Here is a 17,905-nt window from a genome sequence, read left to right as displayed (position 1 = left end):
TCGAAACAATTGTTTTATTTGTACTCGGTGCATACCTTGACAGCCTATAGCCCATCAAGAACGAAAATAGTTCCACCGTGTCTCCAGTTGTCATCCTCAGGTGGGATTTCATTTCCGACAATCAAAGTGAGTTGCCTGTTACAAGGTGTGCGAGTTCTTTTTACGATCACCTCATGTACAGTCAGAAATCGCGCGCATTCCCTTCTTGCCATTCTGCTGGGCTTCATCTTACACAGGCGACGTGGTCACTCGGACCTCAGGTACGCTGGAACCGTTTGTCTTTGTACATGATACGCTGCAGAGAAAGGCGATGGCTCGCGGAGCGCTACCTAGCTCCGTGTTTCTCTGCGTCTTTGTTGGCGCTCTGATTAAAATACATTAAAAAACCTATGCGGTTGCTTAAAATACTATGACAGGCTTCCAAATACTTTACAGGCGATCTCTGAAAGCGAGTTTGAGCGGCTTGTCGGGCACATTGATGAGGCGCGTGAAGCAGTCGATTTCTTCGTGCCTGTAGCTGACCTCGAAGGTGCGGATGAGCTGAAAGAAAAACAAGGACGATTTACAATAAATGAACAGTACAACTTTTGGACAATACACTTCTATATCGAGCCTTACAAGGACATTGAAGTACTGGACAAAAAGTCAGTGATGTAGGTGCGCAAATGCGTCTACCCCTATACCCATCGGCACGAAATGGACCTCTCCCTGTTTGTAAACAAATGAGGTCATAGTGTTCGACAGCGCCACCAATTTGGTATAGTTGAACTACGCTGGAAGGTAGGGGGGGCGAACAAGCTCGCACCCGAAAGCCACGGTCTTGAGGGGATTACGATGGTCCTTGTAAGGGATGCGGCCTTCGGTCCTGCTTTCCTTTCAGTATGAGGCTGCGAACAAGTGCCCATTCGTGGATTCCAACCCTGCCCTTTAGATTTGTTTCGGTTTCAGTCTGTCTACCAACGTCATGATGACGTTTTTCGGCTGGAGGTCCATTGGGAAGTGAAATTTGCAACATCTGCCAGTTGTGGTTTCCGAGGGTCACACACTAATGGTGTCTTCGACTGGTCGTCCCGATACTCCGAGCTGGAGCTGGTCAGACCGCATTTCACTCCGTTTCCGAGCCGGAGGGATCATGCAGAAGCCGAACCCAGAAGGTTCGAGCAGAGGAGCGGAGATGGAATGTTAATTCACGTGACTTCCGGTGTTTCCCTGTAAGTCAGAACACACGACGGCGACGCAAAAAACGCAGAACATGGCATGCATGGCGCAATAGAAACACTATACTCAGCGGAAGTTGGCGCCGTCACGTGACAGGAAACCAACCATATTTCGCAACTGCTCCGACGGCGTTGGTGAGAGCACTCTAGAGCGCTCCGAGTTTGAAGAACGAGCCCCAAATGAATCAGTCGAATGCAGTCAGAGCGCTCTGTTTCGACCAGTCGAAGATGAAACGTCGCTCCAGAGCGCTCTAGAGCGATCTGAAGCAACCAGTCGAAGACACCATAAATATCAGAGTAATGAGGCTTGTGCACGTGACGTCACGCGCAGCCTTTGCGCGCCATGGAGCCACGTGACATGGGAAAACATGGGGATGCTTCAGAGGCGTCTTTCTTCGGGCCGAATGAGGCAGCAGCGTATGTTTTTACAATTTTCTCTCGTAATTGCACGCATACCGCAACAACTCGCGGGATACCCTCCTACTGTGACTTCAGCCTGCAATATGTTTTCCAATGTCACGTGACCAAACATGACGTCACTGCACAAGCCTCATTCCTTTTCGGATTCTTCAACCGTTTATCTAGGTGTGACGCTCAAAATGCAGTCGAGCTCTCTTAGGGGAAGACATTGACACACGAAGCGCAAGACCTAGAAGGAAATGACTCGTGGATAAGTCATTCGTGTTATCTAGCAGAACATAGAGGCGCGAGGTGAGGAGACGCGAGTCGCATCTGGGTCCGTTGCGGTTGGTACGGATATGTGTCATTCACTCATCAATGGTCGTGCATTATCCGGAATATGCATGATACACGTTTGTGCATGGCACTTCGCAGATTGTGTACCTCCAGTCACATATTGCGGACCCTATCCCGGGCAGCTCATATGACCTTCCCTCTGCCTAGCTAATACCTATACGTCTAATGCACAATGCGTTCCAACGACAAGAGTCCTCCATGTCCTCCTTGTGGTCGACAATTCTCCTTCGTCTTATATGCCGGACGTTTGGTGATGTCACAAACCATGCACGAGATGCACGTCTACAGAGAGCTTACTTGGTGCACGCTTTCTGTCAGCCTGGGGCCAACCATCGTAGCATGTGGACTGAATAACACATCCCCAACAGTCATAAAGTACCAGGATGTGACTATACGCTGTGCATGTAGGTCAGCTGTCTGCGCAGCTCCTTGGTTTCCACCTTTCCTCAATTGCCCTAAGCTAACGGCTCAAGGTGAGGCGCACATTGTATATTCTGTGGATCCATATGCGGAGAACCATGCCCGTCTACGAATACCTCCTTATGGACGATTTGTGTGTGGAAAGACGCTTCGTCATGGGGTAACTTCGCCAATAATCCTGGCGGTTGCCGTGGTACAGAGTGCATCCCAATGAAGACCACTTAGGATGCTCGCATATTTCCTGTGGTCGGTAGTCCCCTTGGACTGCCCAAATCCCAGAGCAGGAGGGTTAGCCCAGCCCTCTCTCTCCTGTGCCACCATCATCTCTCCCCTCCATCTTTCACCCTTCCCTCTTCTCCCTCCCCTGGGTGTACAGAGCCGCCACTTCAGAACATGGCTGACCGCACGGTCCCCCTACATCCCCCCCAGACACTTCGTCACGCAGTTTCTTCAAACTTCATCCTCTCGAGTGCGGAGAGACAAATTATCGTAGTTCCAGCGCTCTGCTGGACAACACGAATGATTTATCCACGGGTAATGCCCCCGTAGTTCTTGCACTTCGTGGGTCGACGTCTCCTCGTAGTCTGAGAGATCAACGCCATTGTCGTTGTCATTGTTCGCTCGTCAGAGGTAATCCGATTTGAAGATAGAAAAGCAGAGACGGCGTGCGTTCGTGGGCAACCAAAAAAAAAAAAAGCCGACGAGAGCGGCTTTCACGGCAGATGATGTATATCCGTACGAAGTATCCATGTAGGCCTATATGTCATTGCGAAATATCTTTGCCTTCTGCCAGAAGTAGTAAGGGAACGCCGTACGTCTTTCTAGTGACTCGCGTAATTCACTTACTCTAGCCAATAGCAGGCTCATGACGGTCTCGGCAAACCTCCTCCCGACGCACATGCGTGGACCATAGCCAAACGGCAAGGAGCAGAAAGGGTGTGCACGAGCAGCGGAGTTCTGTTCCTTGATCCACCTCTCTGGCCGGAACGCGTCTGGATCCTCGTAGTTCACTTCGTGTCGGCAAGCTGCTTGGTTGTGAGTGATGAGCAGAGTCTGCAATAGCGAAACGGAGCGAAAACGTGATCAATAATGTGATCATCTGCGCAGTATGCTGGTACACGTCAAGTCTATCCGAGAATGATTCGAGTGCTTACTCATCATACCAAAAAAAAAAAAGAATATGCCCGCCAGAAAGACAAAGAAAAAGTTAGTAAGCCAGCAGACATGTGTGTCACACACTCGCTATCAAGGTGAAAATACTGCACAAATCCCTGATACCATCCAGCAGTGTAGTGCTTGCGATGCGATGCGAAAGGCAAGGGCTTTACGGAATATTTCACTCTTTCTTCTTTTTTCACTTTTCCACTTTTTCATTTCCAACACATGAATAGAGGGAACAAAGGATTGCACTTGCTTATATTTCATGCAAAGATGCAGCAACCGCTGAGTTAACGTGAGGCAAAGCAGGATTACGGTGCACTATAGCGGTCACATTTCTGCTTCTCAAGTTTCCTTTCTTTTTTTTTTTATTTATTTAGTTTGCCAATGCTAGTGAGAGGGAGAGAGCGGTAACTTTGCTTCATGGATCTGGTGACAGCCGTAAGAGGAGACTTGCAGCTCCATTGATTTTGAGGGGCTGCCGCACTAATGCAGGATGCTCAAAGTGGTTCGTCGAGGGCGCTGCTCAAAATAGGAAGTCACATCCTCGTCGGCAATTACCGGCTTAATTACGGCACTATCCATTTTCTGAAGCCCTACGGGAAGTTCTTTCTCAATTTAACGATAACCGCCAAGCCATACTGTATAGTTGCTGACTGTATAGTATGCCTTTTGTTACCACGCTTACAGTTTCTACTAGACTGGCGGCGTTTCCAATTCATTGTACCCCACAGCCACGTACTCATAGGAATATATGGTATACCATGGATACAAAGAATCGATAAGATCCATAGAATCAGGAGTAAAACTGATCCCAGAATAATTTCTGATAGTCGGATTGTGTCCAACCGTTTTTGCCAAGCTCCAGATAGAGCTGAGGCGCAGCACCCCACTGAGCTCAACCCGTTTGCACAAAAACCGTGCTTGGATCCTCACCTTAAAGAACTTCCTTTGGCGCAGTTTTGCAACTGCTTTAACCACGTGCTCCTTTAACTTCCACACCGTGCGAAATGCACTGCCAACGCTTCCTCCCTCCCTCCCTCCCACCCTCCCTTTATTCTTACCCTTTCTTCTGACTTATTTCTTTATCTCTATGTTTCTAATTTCTCATTTCTTTTAATTTCTGACCCTCTATACTTACTTTTTTACTCCACCTTCTCCCCTTCCCCTTTCACAAAGGAGTGAACCTTGCCGTCTTGTCTGAGCAGGCAGACCTCACTCCTCTTCACACACCACCACCACCACCACGCTTTGACTAAGGGTTTCCCGTATGTTAGGTTCCAAGCAAAATTTTTGCACAAACGAGCTCACTCTCAAGAAAAGGAGTGAAAAGAAAGTTATGTGAACTACTGTGCGTAAGCTGACCAGCGCAACACTGCAACACTATTTCGATGCGTTCTCTGAAGACAATGTAATCGACTGGCATAAAAATACGTGTACTTACGCCTGCGGGAACGTTGAATCCAGAGAGTACGACGTCCTCTGGGAGAATCCTTCCAATTCCTATAGCAATTGGGTTCATCCTGCGCAGATCATAATGGAAGCGAAGGTAAAGAACAACCCAATGTCCAGAATCGTTCGGAATGTGCGCATTCCGAATTACCTGTCATCAGCACATGGCATACATCGCTGTCGAACACCATGTTATAAACGTCCAATAGACGAGTTCAGAAAATCCCAGAGTGCTTAGCGCCGCTTTGAACTATGGGACTTTACTAATACGAAAGAAACGGGTGGCCTCCAAACTGTTCCGATTTCTTCCCTACTGGACCATTGTCCACGACTTGTCAAGGTCAGCGAAAGCGAAATGTGAAGGATTATTCTTCGTTCCCCCGTTCAGCAAGCGCCCAGGATGCAATGCGTGCGCAAAGAGCACTGGGATTTTCTGAACTCTTCTATTGCGCTTAGGGACACGCGGCTGCCCAGTTTAGATGGGCGCCGAAGAGCAGATTTAGAATAAGCTAAAACACGCTCGAATGGGATGGCGCGATTCCCTTTCACAAATTTTCACACACACAGACTGCCATGTTTACAGGCCATAACGACAGGTTATCCACAGGAATATGCATTCGTGATTCACTATACCCCCTAAATACTAGGGACGTTGGCTACGCCCGCAGATGCACGTAGTAATAGACCGGAAACCATATGCAAGTTGCCTCTCCGCCATGTTGTCGTAGAGTGCCGGCTGAAAGTTGTCTTTCTCACTCAATGTAATGCCCAGTTCCCACTTGATGACCTGCGACGCAACGTCGCTTACAAGCGGCGGCAGAAGACGCGCATATCTGGCTTTCTGAAGGGCTTTCTGCACGGCGTTCGTGAGACCAATGTTCTGTTGGCCAATGAGTTGCCTGTTGTGTTAAGCCCGGTATGGCAGCCAGGACGCACATTTCCCCAGGGCGTCAGTCGTGACGTTGCCCACATACGTGAGGCCGACCACGGCAAGCCCTTTCACCATCACCACCACCACCACCACCCGGTATGGCAGCGCTATTACCATGGGCAGCACAGCGCCCGAGTTTTGGCAAGCGAGGAAAATAAAAGTTGAGAACGTTTTGGGGATCACGAGGGTGGGACAGTGATATGTCCAAATCACGCATTCTCGTTTTTCGTCTGCTGGCTTTCGCCGTTGTCGTGGCAGTTACCTTGATTCCCTTACGCTCGCTTCATTACGATAATTACAAGTTGAACGTGGTGAGTTGCAAAAGCATCGACGTGAGGCGGAATGTGCGCTCACTACATGTAGGGTCTTTATCGCGAGCAGCACAGATGACACATCTGAGCCTCACTGCCTTCTTTTAGCTAATTACGTAACACCGTCAGAAGCCCCTTGGTCTCTACCGGTCCCGCCCATCTTCGTCAGTCTTCCTTATCTTCGGGAACGAGGAGACCAAGTTCCCCACCACCCCCAAGTCCTTCGGGCCCATTGTTATGCTGTGGTGGAAGAGAAATTTTCCACTTCTGCAGCACGGATGGCGCTTGAAGTTATGGCAAGCCTGCATCGGCCTCTGTAATACCAAACTCGCTTGGTCCACGGCCAAATCCTGGCCAACAACGCTCTGCCCTAAATGCACTTCTAGAGTTTTTGGACACTGTAGGACCGCGGTCCTCACTGTGAGGCTACTCATTATTCCATTTCACCACATTATACCGCCAGCAATCGTGTAGGGTATCGCCCCTAGCGGTGAAACTCCCCACTCATCATCATTTAAATTAAGTTGTTGTTGTTGTTGATACATGAGGGGTCCTCAGAACACACTAGAAGGAGTGCGGACCGAGGGAATATCGCGAAGAGTCTCGTCAGCCGCGAGACATAGCGGCAAGCTCTCCGTAGCGAGAACCGACGGCAAATGTGCTGTCTTTCGGCGTCCTTCTCGACGTCATCATTGGCGTAGTGACGTCCTGTCGGGCGCCATCAAGTTGCCACTGGCAACACAACTTAGATAGACAAAGCCTGCTTACTCGTCTGGGGGGGGGGGGGGGAGGAGGGAGTTATGGCAGGATAGGCTCGCCGTTGTTGTCCACACAGAAGTGGGCGTCGGCACGGCTATAGTAAAAAAAGAACACAAAATGAAAGAAAGGACGGACGGATGGAGGATAGAGGAGGATGAAGGTTGGGGATGCGGTGAGGGTGCACGAGTTCGTCGGGGAGAGCAGAGTATTAGATGGGTCGTTGAGCAAGGCCTGCCTTCTGCAGAAAGAGAATGAGGTTTCTTGATTTGGCGGAACGTTCGGCAGAAGAACCAGCGGGATAGAGGATGTCCGCTAGCGTGCCCGAGGTGGAGCGAGGGAGATGGGCTTACTCGTCGACGTGACGTAACAACAAAGAGTCAGCCAATCAGGATCGTGTTTTCAACGGCGGCAGCCAATTACGAACGAGCGCTCAGCGGTCGTAGCTACAGAGACGAACCACCGTCGTCTGCGAGTATATAGTGATTGAACGTCCCCGCGCACTAAATGGGAAAACTTTAAAATAAAGCGCAAAACGGTCCCATATATGTTTCTCAAGACTGATTTTCTGGAAGGCGTGCTGCACTTTTCATCTACAGATTCAGGTCTACAGGTTCCAAGTTAGCCGCAATCATTTGAGAGTTCCTGAATTCGCATAACGGCGATTCGCAGTAGCAGACGAATTCTGACTTTATATGTCCACGCAGCGAAGGATGGAGAGGAGGCAATAAGCATGCCTTCTGTATCTAGGTGGTGTTGCAACAGGGCGAATTACAGAAGCAGTGTAGAAAGAAGCCTGTTTTGGAGGCTATGCAAAGCTTCTTAGAAATGTAGACTACCTGAGGCTCTCCTTGATGCATGCACGGAGGTATGGTGCGTTCGCCAGCTGGTTGAGGTCAAGATGAGATTCGGGAGACGGCATCAGTCCCGTCAACTCTTCACACAGCCTTTCTTGGCATCGCGGGTTCGTTGACAAGTGGTACAGCATGAACGCCGTGGAGTAAGCAGTCTGCAAGAAAATTGTGAATACACACAGGATATCTTATATACAGTATGCAGTCATACTCCGCTCATCCGTATACTTCTCTGTCCCTTCTTTCTGTACACCGGATAGTAAGCCAAAGGCGCACAAGAGAGCACAAATTTCATTACAATCTAAAGCCAAACCGAAACTAAGGGAACTCTTTTCACATGATTCCTCACAATGCCTATCATTAAAGGCCCAAGCGCGTGCGGCGTTTTTCGAGCGGCAGAATGCAGAGCTTCGCTCAGCAGCAAGCGACGCTATACGAAGAAACTGGAGCTGTAAGGACAACGGACAGAAAGAATACGAGTACACGGGACCGGCTCCTGTTTGTCCGTATAGCTATGTACCAATAGGCCCACTCAGCCATTCTAATCAAGGGACGCTGTCGTGAAACTCCCAAAGCTCGCCGCATGCAGCCTTTCCACAACGGCGGGTGGACGGCGTCCCAAGCGAGCGTTCCCGTACTCTCTCAGGAATAGAAACTCAACATGACTTTAGAAACAACTCTAGAAACTCTTAGAAGCTCTTTAGAAACTCTTATTACAAGTGAGAACATATCATAACGAACAATTGATACTGTAGCGATGCGTACGCACGGAGCCATTTGTTGTGAATACACGGTCCCGCTATTCACACGGACCTCAATGGAAGGTACCCGGGTTCGAATCCCAGTGTCGGCTGTACTGTCCGTGTTTTCATCTGGGTTTTCCTCAGACGCTGTCAGACATATGTCGGCACAGTTCCCTTAGAAGTCGGCCCAGGGCGCACATTCCCCCAGAGCGTTAGTCGTGACGTTGCCCACCTAGCTGCGAGGCCGACAACGGCCAGCTCTTTCACCACAGGGCCCAAATGCACGAAGCCATGCTACCTTGATAGTAAACCATGACAGTAGGTGTCGAAGTGGGCCGAAGTATAATTCCGCGACTCGCCATCTATAGGCTCTCGCGAGAACTGGCGCGACGGGTTGGATCTAACCTGAGGTCTAATCTATGATTGGCCACTTGTGCGAGCCGCTTCCGTCACTTGCCGTCGAGATCTGCTCTTAAAGGCACCAGCTCGCGAGGCTGAGTGGTTAGCGTGCTGGCCATTTCACGTCGAGACTCGGAGGTAGCCGGGTTCGAATCCCTGTGCTGTCTGGGATTTCTCCTGGGTTTTCTTCAGACGCGGACAGACGTGTGTCGGCACAGTTCCCATAGAAGTCGGCCCAGGACGCTGCCGTGACGTTGCCCACCTCTCTGAGACTGAAAACGGCGAGCTCTTTCACTAGCACTACCACATAATCCCACCGCCGAGAAAACGCCTGTTGGGTTTGTTCCAGTTGGGTTAACCACTGGTGTCTTTCCCGTGACATTCCCTTCAGAAGCTTCGAGTATTGATTTGGGAGAATTTAATAACACTACATCAATTAGACCTAGCTGGGGTGAAGTCGTGCTAGGTATGATGCCTCGAGTGTTAACACAAAATGCGTTTTTCTTTACTTCTCTTGTAAGCGGGTGTACGCGGATACATTCGGAGTGCTTGCGGGTTCGGATACGTAGGAATAATCTCTGCTGTATGTGGATGCGGATCGATTACTCATCGCAACATATGCATCGGTAGTTCTAAAATAAGTTCGCGCCTGTACAATATGCACCTATCCCATGTCATCATCACTTCTCCTTCATTTATTGTTGCTGTTGTTGCACCTATACGCTGTTGCATCCTTACAGATCACTGGCGCATTCTGTCATTTGCACTTCGAGACCATGCGAAGTGCGAATTTTGCAGATCGGATGCGGATGTCAAAGAGAGCCAGCAATGAGAATGGCAAAAGAATCGGCCATTAAGGGTTTTACCCCTCTACCACGGTGGTTCTTATGCCGAACGTACGTCTTAAGCAAGAAACCGTGTTCTCCTTCTGCAGGAGGCGGGTCTTGCCCAACGACCCCTCTAGCCCTTTGCACTTCCCGACAGACTCACGCACCCTCTGCGCATCTCCACCTTCCATCCTTCAGCCGTTATTTTTTTATTTTATTTTTTTTATTTTTTGCTATAGTCGTGACGACACGACCTCTTCTGTGTGGCCAACAACGGCGAGTCGATTCAGTCATTACCCCCAAGTCCCCCTCGGAGCAAGTCCTGTCTCGCCCCGATAGAATGCGCCGTCTATCATCACGAATTTCTACCCAAATGTTACCTCTCGTTGCTATGGTGACCGACGCCTTGCCTTGACGATGACAAAGGGTGTCTCACTGCGTAAGGAGCGGTACCCTGCCTCTTTCCTCGTGATCTGGTATGAACGATATGAGGATATAACAAAGCTTGGCAGCGTAAAGCGTCGTAAGAACCGTTATGAATGCTTTAGCAATTCTCACAGCAACCGCTCGACCTTTATTTCTATCGCACACTCCTGCGACATCCAGAAGGGTATGCTTCCTTGTGCTTCGTCGCAGCAAAATAGAATCGAAATGTCAGTATGTGGTTCGTTGAGGATGTTTAAAAATTAAACACGTTATGGTAGACGTCCGCAGTTCACCGCGTAAAACACAATAATGAGAGTGCAGTAGCAGATTGCTGAAGATGCAAAATGTAACGGTACGTTAGCTCCGTGCGTTGGGTAGCTCGAGAAGCTCAAGAGCGCAAATGCATTTATAAGAAGCAGCAGCCTCCACTTTGCTAGCTGTTACCTTGTTCCTTATAAATACGTTACATTTTGTTACATTATACAGTATATTAGAATAATATGTTCTTGCTTACAAACATCGTCAGTTGTGCATGTCTGACTTTTCCATTTGTATAATGCAAAATATCTGTCAGGTAACGCGGAGTTGGGCTCCTTGAAAGAGTACGGAAACTCTCTCTTGGGACGACGTCAACTTTGAAATTTACAAAGACTTGAGGAAAGAATTAGTCGAGAAATCCTCTTCCCAGATAACACGAGAGGGATGGAAAAGACTGAATAGCTTCTGGTTGGATAGTAAAAGGAAATCGTTGTTGTGAAGAATAATGCATGGAGTACTACCTGTGAAAGATAGATTCTATACGGTGTAAGACAAGTAGACGGAACTGCGCACTTTGTAGTTGCACAGAAACGGTAAAACAGGAAATTTTTGAGTGTAAAGTGGCTGTATACCTATGGTTATGCTACAAAAAATATTTTGGATTAAGTAGTCTAAATTTTGAACAAGCTGTGGGGATCCATATCGGGTAGGTAGTTAACAAGCAGCAAAGATTCTATCTATTGGTGGCTGTAGAACTTCTCTATCAAGTTGGGCTTAATAGGTGTAGGGTTGTTCATGGAGGTGATTGTTGGAGCAAGGCGAAATGCAGAAATATCGTGAGCTATTATGTGCGCATGTGGGTTGGGAGGGAAAAGTTACGGTTGGGGCCGCAAAATTTCTTCAAAGAGTGGCAGTGCAAAGGCTTTAGAGCGGTGGACGGGATCATCAAGTTCCACCTCACTGAGTAAGTATGAATGAAATTATGTTTCTTCAGCATTTTAAAGCTTTCCAGGGGATGGAACTGGTAAGATATGCGGGGTGATTTAAGCGTGAAGCACAGCGGTGTTGGCACTCCTCGAGAGTATACGATGGGATGCTGCACTTCAGTGCGATAGCAATGTGGCAATGTTTTAGAGCTTGTCTCAGTTGTTGACTCAGGAATGGAAATAGGCAAGGTAGGATTTACAAGCGGGCTAAATGGTTAGGGGAAGTTTAGGAAGATTAGTACACAATCTTCTGTGGCTCATCTCATAGAGTCAACAATACAACTTGCCGTTATGGAAATGCTGCGTGCGGTTAGCTTCGGCCGTTTCTCAACAGCGCCACGCCTCGTTGAGAGCACAAGCTCGGCGGACTGCCGTTCGAAAAACGCCGCCCGCTCACGGCTGGGCCTCAAGAGCACTTAATTGCCCACTCATAACGCAACGCGTCTTTTACCCGTGCGTTTAGATTGGAAACCAAATATTGCAGTGTTTGTTCAGGTACGCACCTATGCATACAGACCCAAATGTAAATATTTTCTTTTTTGCGTGTGTGTGTGTGTGTGTGTGTGTGTGTGCCTAACTTCTCGGAGATAGAGTTTTGAAAATAAATACTAGCAGCAAAAAATATTCTCTTACTGTATCAATTCCTGCGAGAAACATGTCAACAGCCATAGTGAAGACGTCCCTGAAGTCGATTTCAGGGTTGCACAGGAACTTTTCCAGTATCGTCCTGGTTTCTTCCGAGTCTTCCGGTCCAACTTCCTGTTGAGCCTTCTTCAAGTACTTGAGGACAACACTGTGCAAAGGCGCAAACAGAATTAGCGCCGCTGTCAACGTGAGGTGATGACAGTAGCTCCACGTTGCGTCCAGCTTGAAATACCGAAAATAAGAATTCTAGCCGACTGGAACACAATGGGCCAAACCATTCGTATAATCCGTTTAACATGTAACAGTTACGCAGCGAAACATTATATATGCCCGTGTTCAACCTAAGGACGGCATGAAATGTAGTACGCAAACCCTAAAAGAGTTGCTGCGCAGGGGAAATTAGGGCGCCTCTCCTATAGTTTCGGTATCGGCATTGCTGCGACGTAGAGTGATGCGCCCAGCTATTTCAGCCAATAGGAACAAGTGTAGTGCGGGGCGTCTACGGTTCCCAGTGTCTAATCTGTTGTAATATTCCAACCAGTGCACGCAGATTTCTCGTCTAATCTGTGCTTGTATTTCAACCTGCGCACGCAGATTTCAATCTGGTTAAAACCTCAAGTTATGTTCTGAATTCGGGCTGACTTACAAACCAACAAGTAATTCACGAAAAAGCCAATGAGTGTCAGCAACATAGGGGGGGTGCATGTATTATTTGAACAGAGAGAAGGAAAAGAGAGGAGGAAAGGTCAGCCAAACTGGATGTCGGCGTGTAATTCCTCAAAAAAGAAAAATAAATAAATGAAAATAAAATAAAAGAATTACGAACCAAAGGAAACAAAAAATGAAAGAAGGATGAGATAGATTAAAGAGAAATAAGACTTAAAAAAGATTAGAGTAATGGTGTATGAGGGAGGGGTACTGACGAATATGAGATGACAAGAGTTGAGCTCACAGTCGGTTCATTTATTAGACCTGTATCGCTGAGGAACGTCAAAACTGCTTTGGTCACAGACCGCTGACAGGGGTTGAACCTGGACCATGCTGATTACTCTAGGCTCTATGTGTTTGTCCCTAGATGAAGCTCGTTTGCCTCTCCGTTACAAACCAAGTTTAAGCAGATTTATTTCAATTGGGTCACATTTAACGGGCTCCATGTGAACAGAAGCGCAGAGAAGTCGTCCACCGAAAAGTCATTCTCACCTCGCCATGAAGTCTTGCGTTTCGACGAGCTTTTTGTACGTCGGTGTGTTAAACAACTTCCATAACGGGAGCCCGTTTTCGGTTACCATGACGATGCGGTGTGTCTCAGCAGCAGCTTCCACTAACCGCTGCGCCTCTGAGCCATGCTTTAGATTTTGTCGAAGGCATCCAAGCCGGCTATTGAGCACCAGGACCCCGGTACCTAAACGTAAGTCGTACGCTGTATTATTGACGGGTTCTACAACAAAGAACGAGCGTCGAAATGCGCGGGGCAGTTGGTAACAGTAGATAATGATAAAAGGAATAGCAGCTAGGGACAAGGAAGCGCGGCAGGTCGTTTGTGCGCCTCCTTGTCCTTGTCCCTGGCTGCTATTCCTTTTATCATTATCTACAACAAAGGCTTGGCAGATGCAAGAAAAACGAGAATCAAGAATCAAATATGGCCTCACACTCAAGCGCCCAGCTGTAGAGTTCCTTGAGGAAATCTTCCATTTCCATGGATGTACCGTTTCTCGCCTTTCGAATTAGGTGCGCAACTTCACAGGTTATCTCTTGTAGTGGCCTCATGTACACATTCATAGCCTTGTGCTGCATCAGAGGCTTCTGAAACATGTGTCGGAGTCGCAGCCATTCTTCACCATTCCTACGAGAACAAAAGTCGTTATACTTACAACGACCTGTCTCACGCGCTCATACCAATGTAAGCAGAATGCGTATATGGTACAGAAATCAGGAAACTATACAGTACACCATCGTTAAAACGAAGCTGCAACGGGAGCGGAAAGGAATTCGATGTCGGCAATTCGATAAAAGTGCGCCACGAAAGCGCGATCCTGAAAAACGTATTCAGATGAGCAAACAAGCCTCGGTGGTGAGGACCTTGACTGTCTTTTGCTTTATACCGACAACAACAAAAAAAAAGGGGGGGGGGAAGCGAAACAGAAAGACATAATCTGTGTTTGCCGTACGGGTTTTCGCCGGCTCGCCCTTCGCACTAAGCGGAGGTGGCTGGCAGCAACGTCGAATAATCGGGTTCGAAATACACGCATTTCGGTCGGGACAGCATGAAAGTTTGATTACAGCGATAACCTGACGAATGATTTACGTTACAACGCGGGTTTACTGTATGCTGGAACAAACCCCGCAAGTCTGATTGTACTCAACGGTACCTTTATCCGCAGCTTTGAACAGCCATCGTGTAAATACACCACCACTACGCACTACTGCTTGTATTTTTCGTACAGCTCTCAGGCTAAACATACTGTGAGATGAATTGGTACCCAATGGCTCTGATCAATGTCGCCTCACAACGTATATTGAAGGAACTTCCACGCTTCCCATTAATGAAAGAATTTCGCTGTTACACGGGCATTTGAATGATCATTGAAGGCAATGACCAATTCATCATTTCGAGTATCATCGAAGCCAGAGTCACGAAATGGGGTCTCCCATTCAGTTCGGGTTCCATTCAGTTCGGGTTCCATTCCGAGGAATGGAGATTTGCGAAAATTCCATTCCTTTCAATTCCCCGGAATGAAAAGGGTCACTTCCCTCTCCTGGAATGGCTTGGCAACCCAATTCCATTTCGTTAATACCCTCAATAAAAAAAAAAAAAGGACCGGCAACCATACTGACAAGTCCAGCAGTGCTAGAGGAGATTGACATTACCAAGCACGGAAAAAGCACAAAGACAAGGTTATTTCGCTCATGAACCGTGTGCAGGTGCGGTGCAAAGGGTGCGAGGGCAGAAACCAGCACGTTGAAACCAAAACTGCCACCGGTGCACCCAGACCATTCCATTCCCATTCCTAGGACAGTTTCCGCCATTCCATTCCAATTCCATTCCGAGCTCTACTAAATCTGGAATGGTTCCGGAATCGTTCCAACTCCGGAGTGGCAACTCCGGCAACCCTGATCGACACTATTCCGCTGCTAAACGGGCCGATCAAATGCTCCTTGAGAGTTTGACACGTTGCACGCCGGATGACGCTACAGGCATCGGCTGCATAAGTTCTAACCGAGAAGAGGCGTCTATAGATAGTGGCGTAGCCGGGTGGGTGGTTTGTTCGAGGGCTCAAACCACGCTGTGAGCCTTTGATAGTGAATTCGGGAGATGAAGACGAGGGGGAAAGCCTCCTTCCCAATGTAAGGTCCCCATAGAACCGTCCCAGAAACAGTTCTCTTGCTACGTCATTGGTCTATATAGTGACGTAGAATGCAAGGGAAAAAAAAAGAATTTTGAATTTTAATAGTGTTTTGATTGTTCATCACACGCAACTATGAATTCAATGTGCACTTTTGAACAACCGTGTATGGTGTCGACAACGGGCCGGTTAGTGATGTCCAGAGTAGAGCAGCAAATTTGCGCATGCCACCAACACGTAACAACCGTAATAACTGTTCCACTGAAGTTTCAAGATCTTTCGTATCACTTCTGGCAGGTTTACTGCGCGCGTTTCTTTTTTTTTTTCTTTTTTTTGCGCTTGCTTGTTCGCTCAACACGAGGCGGCCAGAGCAATTTTCGGGGACCTTGAGTCTTGACACCTTCTATGGCGTTTCACCAGCCTCAATCGAATCGAGGGGCATCCGAGTCGATGGTAATTCAAACTAGCCGTGCAGCAGCGTCCGATTACCATTTAGTTCACTCATCATTCATTTCGAGGACCACTGAAACGTTCAGCAGCATAATACGGCTGTTTTCATATGCATTGTTATTGAGGGACACGGCGCGGAACCTTTGCCCTTCCTCAGGTTTCCTTCTACAGTCACATAGTAAGAGCGCGGTCGGTTTGCTGCTGACATTTCATTGCCGAGCGATCGACCTGGTATTCGAACCCGAGCCGCGACGCGCGAGTCGTAGTTGAAGCGAGGCTCCTGTGGCAGAGCAACAAGTGGGCATGGCCGCAGCGGTGCTAAAGGCTGAATATTGCGGGTGACGTAGCCCTGGCAGGTGTGGTGCAGACCACAGCAAAGTTTTCCAATCGTGCCTGACGACATCGGAATTCAGGATCGTACTGTACATATCAGTTGTCATCCCCCCGAGCCACAATAATTAATGGAGAATTTACTGGCTGGAGACTTAAACTACCCTACCTTTCCCTTGCAAGTTGAAGGCTAACCGTGAAGGGTTGTGACCCCATCACCTACTTGTTCTTGCCTTCGATCGAGAGCGAGTTTTACTAGACGGGAGGGTGTTCACAATAGCTGTTCCGAAATCACAAAGACTCATCCTCCAACGCCACTTGCGACAACGTCTCTTTGGCCACCCTGCTCGGCCCGGTCCTGCACAACCAGGGGGCGGTTACGACTACCCTCTTGAGCTCTCTTCGTGCCGCCGGCGTCTCGGCCAGACTATAAGGCCCCTGTTGTGTGTGTTTTCTATTTTCTTAAAGGTATAGCAAGTCGGCCTACGCCTGACTAAGCTTTCCTCCCTTTCTTTTTTTTCAATAAACATATCATCCCCCCACCCCGATCCGAAGGCGCCTTATTCCTTTGATGTGGATGACATCGCATTGCTGGGCTTGGATGTGGCAGCCTCCATTACCGCATGGTTTTCATAGAGCGCTTCCGTTCTACTAGGACTTCCTTAATGGCTTTGAAGAAATACGTGTTTCGCAGTGCACCTTTAGAGTCGCCTAAATGACCGCTTCCTGCGTTATGCACATTCCCAGAACCCCCAAGTGTTAGGCGAGATTCCTTACGAAGGAAACATTCCACCGCTGGAGTACTGTTGTGGTCTCTCTAGGCGGTACTTGAGTAACGCTCGGTGTGACAGACGAGACGGGTACCGCCCTTCGTGCCGGAACACCTGCTCCATGTCCCGAGGATCGAAGACATGGACGACGACCCGGTCGCCGACGATGACCTCACGTACCAGGGGACCGTACCGCTTGAACAGCAGCTGAGCATTGCGGTGCATGTGGGTCAGGTCATACTCTCCTGCGGAAACACGAAACAATGGATTAATTATATTCAATTCGTCTGCTAGGCCGCACACTGGAGATGCTGCGCAAATCCTCCACAAGAAGCTGTAGTAAGCTTACAGCTTTATCAAAACTCAGCAATCATGTACGATGTTCACTGCATTATTGATTGGTGATCCGGATACCTGGCATTCCGTAGTTGGATCTCCACCGTAGACGTGATCAATTCCGTCAAACGTGATAGAAGCAGCATGTGGTGCGAGTCAGATATGGGACTCCTTCGGTGGGGTCATGAGAAGCAACTTGCCTGACGCAATGTTGATGTGCATTCGGATGCAAATGGGCTGTTTTATCTGACTTGTGCGTTAATTGCTGTTCCATCACCAACAACAACAACAATAAATGATGACAATAACAATATGATAAGGCTAGGATAAGATACCAATAGAATTTTACGCTTTTTTCGTGTCTCGTTTATTTTTGGAGAAGCTACAGGTGGCCCTCCGATTCAATGCCAGTACAACCCTCGTTTGTTGGTTTACCATGGGCAACCGTGATTTATCACGGTAATTGACATACTGTTACATGCTACAGTCAACGCTCGAATAATGAACGCTCAATTTACGCCCGCTTTATGAAGGGT

General features: G+C 48.2%; 1 protein-coding gene across 1 annotated transcript in view; it reads right to left on the bottom strand.

Annotated features, from left to right (window-relative positions):
* The window catches only part of LOC135400723 (cytochrome P450 302a1, mitochondrial-like), a 95,393-nt gene continuing 77,488 nt past the window's right edge, over window positions 1–17,905 (bottom strand). The window contains exons 8-15 of the mRNA XM_064632589.1: window positions 17,041–17,278; window positions 13,789–13,982; window positions 13,340–13,541; window positions 12,128–12,287; window positions 7,841–8,010; window positions 4,996–5,074; window positions 3,240–3,446; window positions 1–540 (exon numbers count right to left, since the gene is read on the bottom strand). Coding sequence (XP_064488659.1) covers window positions 430–540; window positions 3,240–3,446; window positions 4,996–5,074; window positions 7,841–8,010; window positions 12,128–12,287; window positions 13,340–13,541; window positions 13,789–13,982; window positions 17,041–17,278 — 1,361 coding nt within the window. The 3' untranslated portion in view covers window positions 1–429. The remainder of the gene's footprint in view (window positions 541–3,239; window positions 3,447–4,995; window positions 5,075–7,840; window positions 8,011–12,127; window positions 12,288–13,339; window positions 13,542–13,788; window positions 13,983–17,040; window positions 17,279–17,905) is intronic.

This window comes from Ornithodoros turicata, chromosome 7 (genome assembly GCF_037126465.1).
Source record: "Ornithodoros turicata isolate Travis chromosome 7, ASM3712646v1, whole genome shotgun sequence".
NCBI lineage: Eukaryota > Metazoa > Arthropoda > Arachnida > Ixodida > Argasidae > Ornithodoros > Ornithodoros turicata.
Note: the sequence above shows the minus strand (reverse complement) of the source record. Positions and strands in the feature narration are given on the sequence as shown.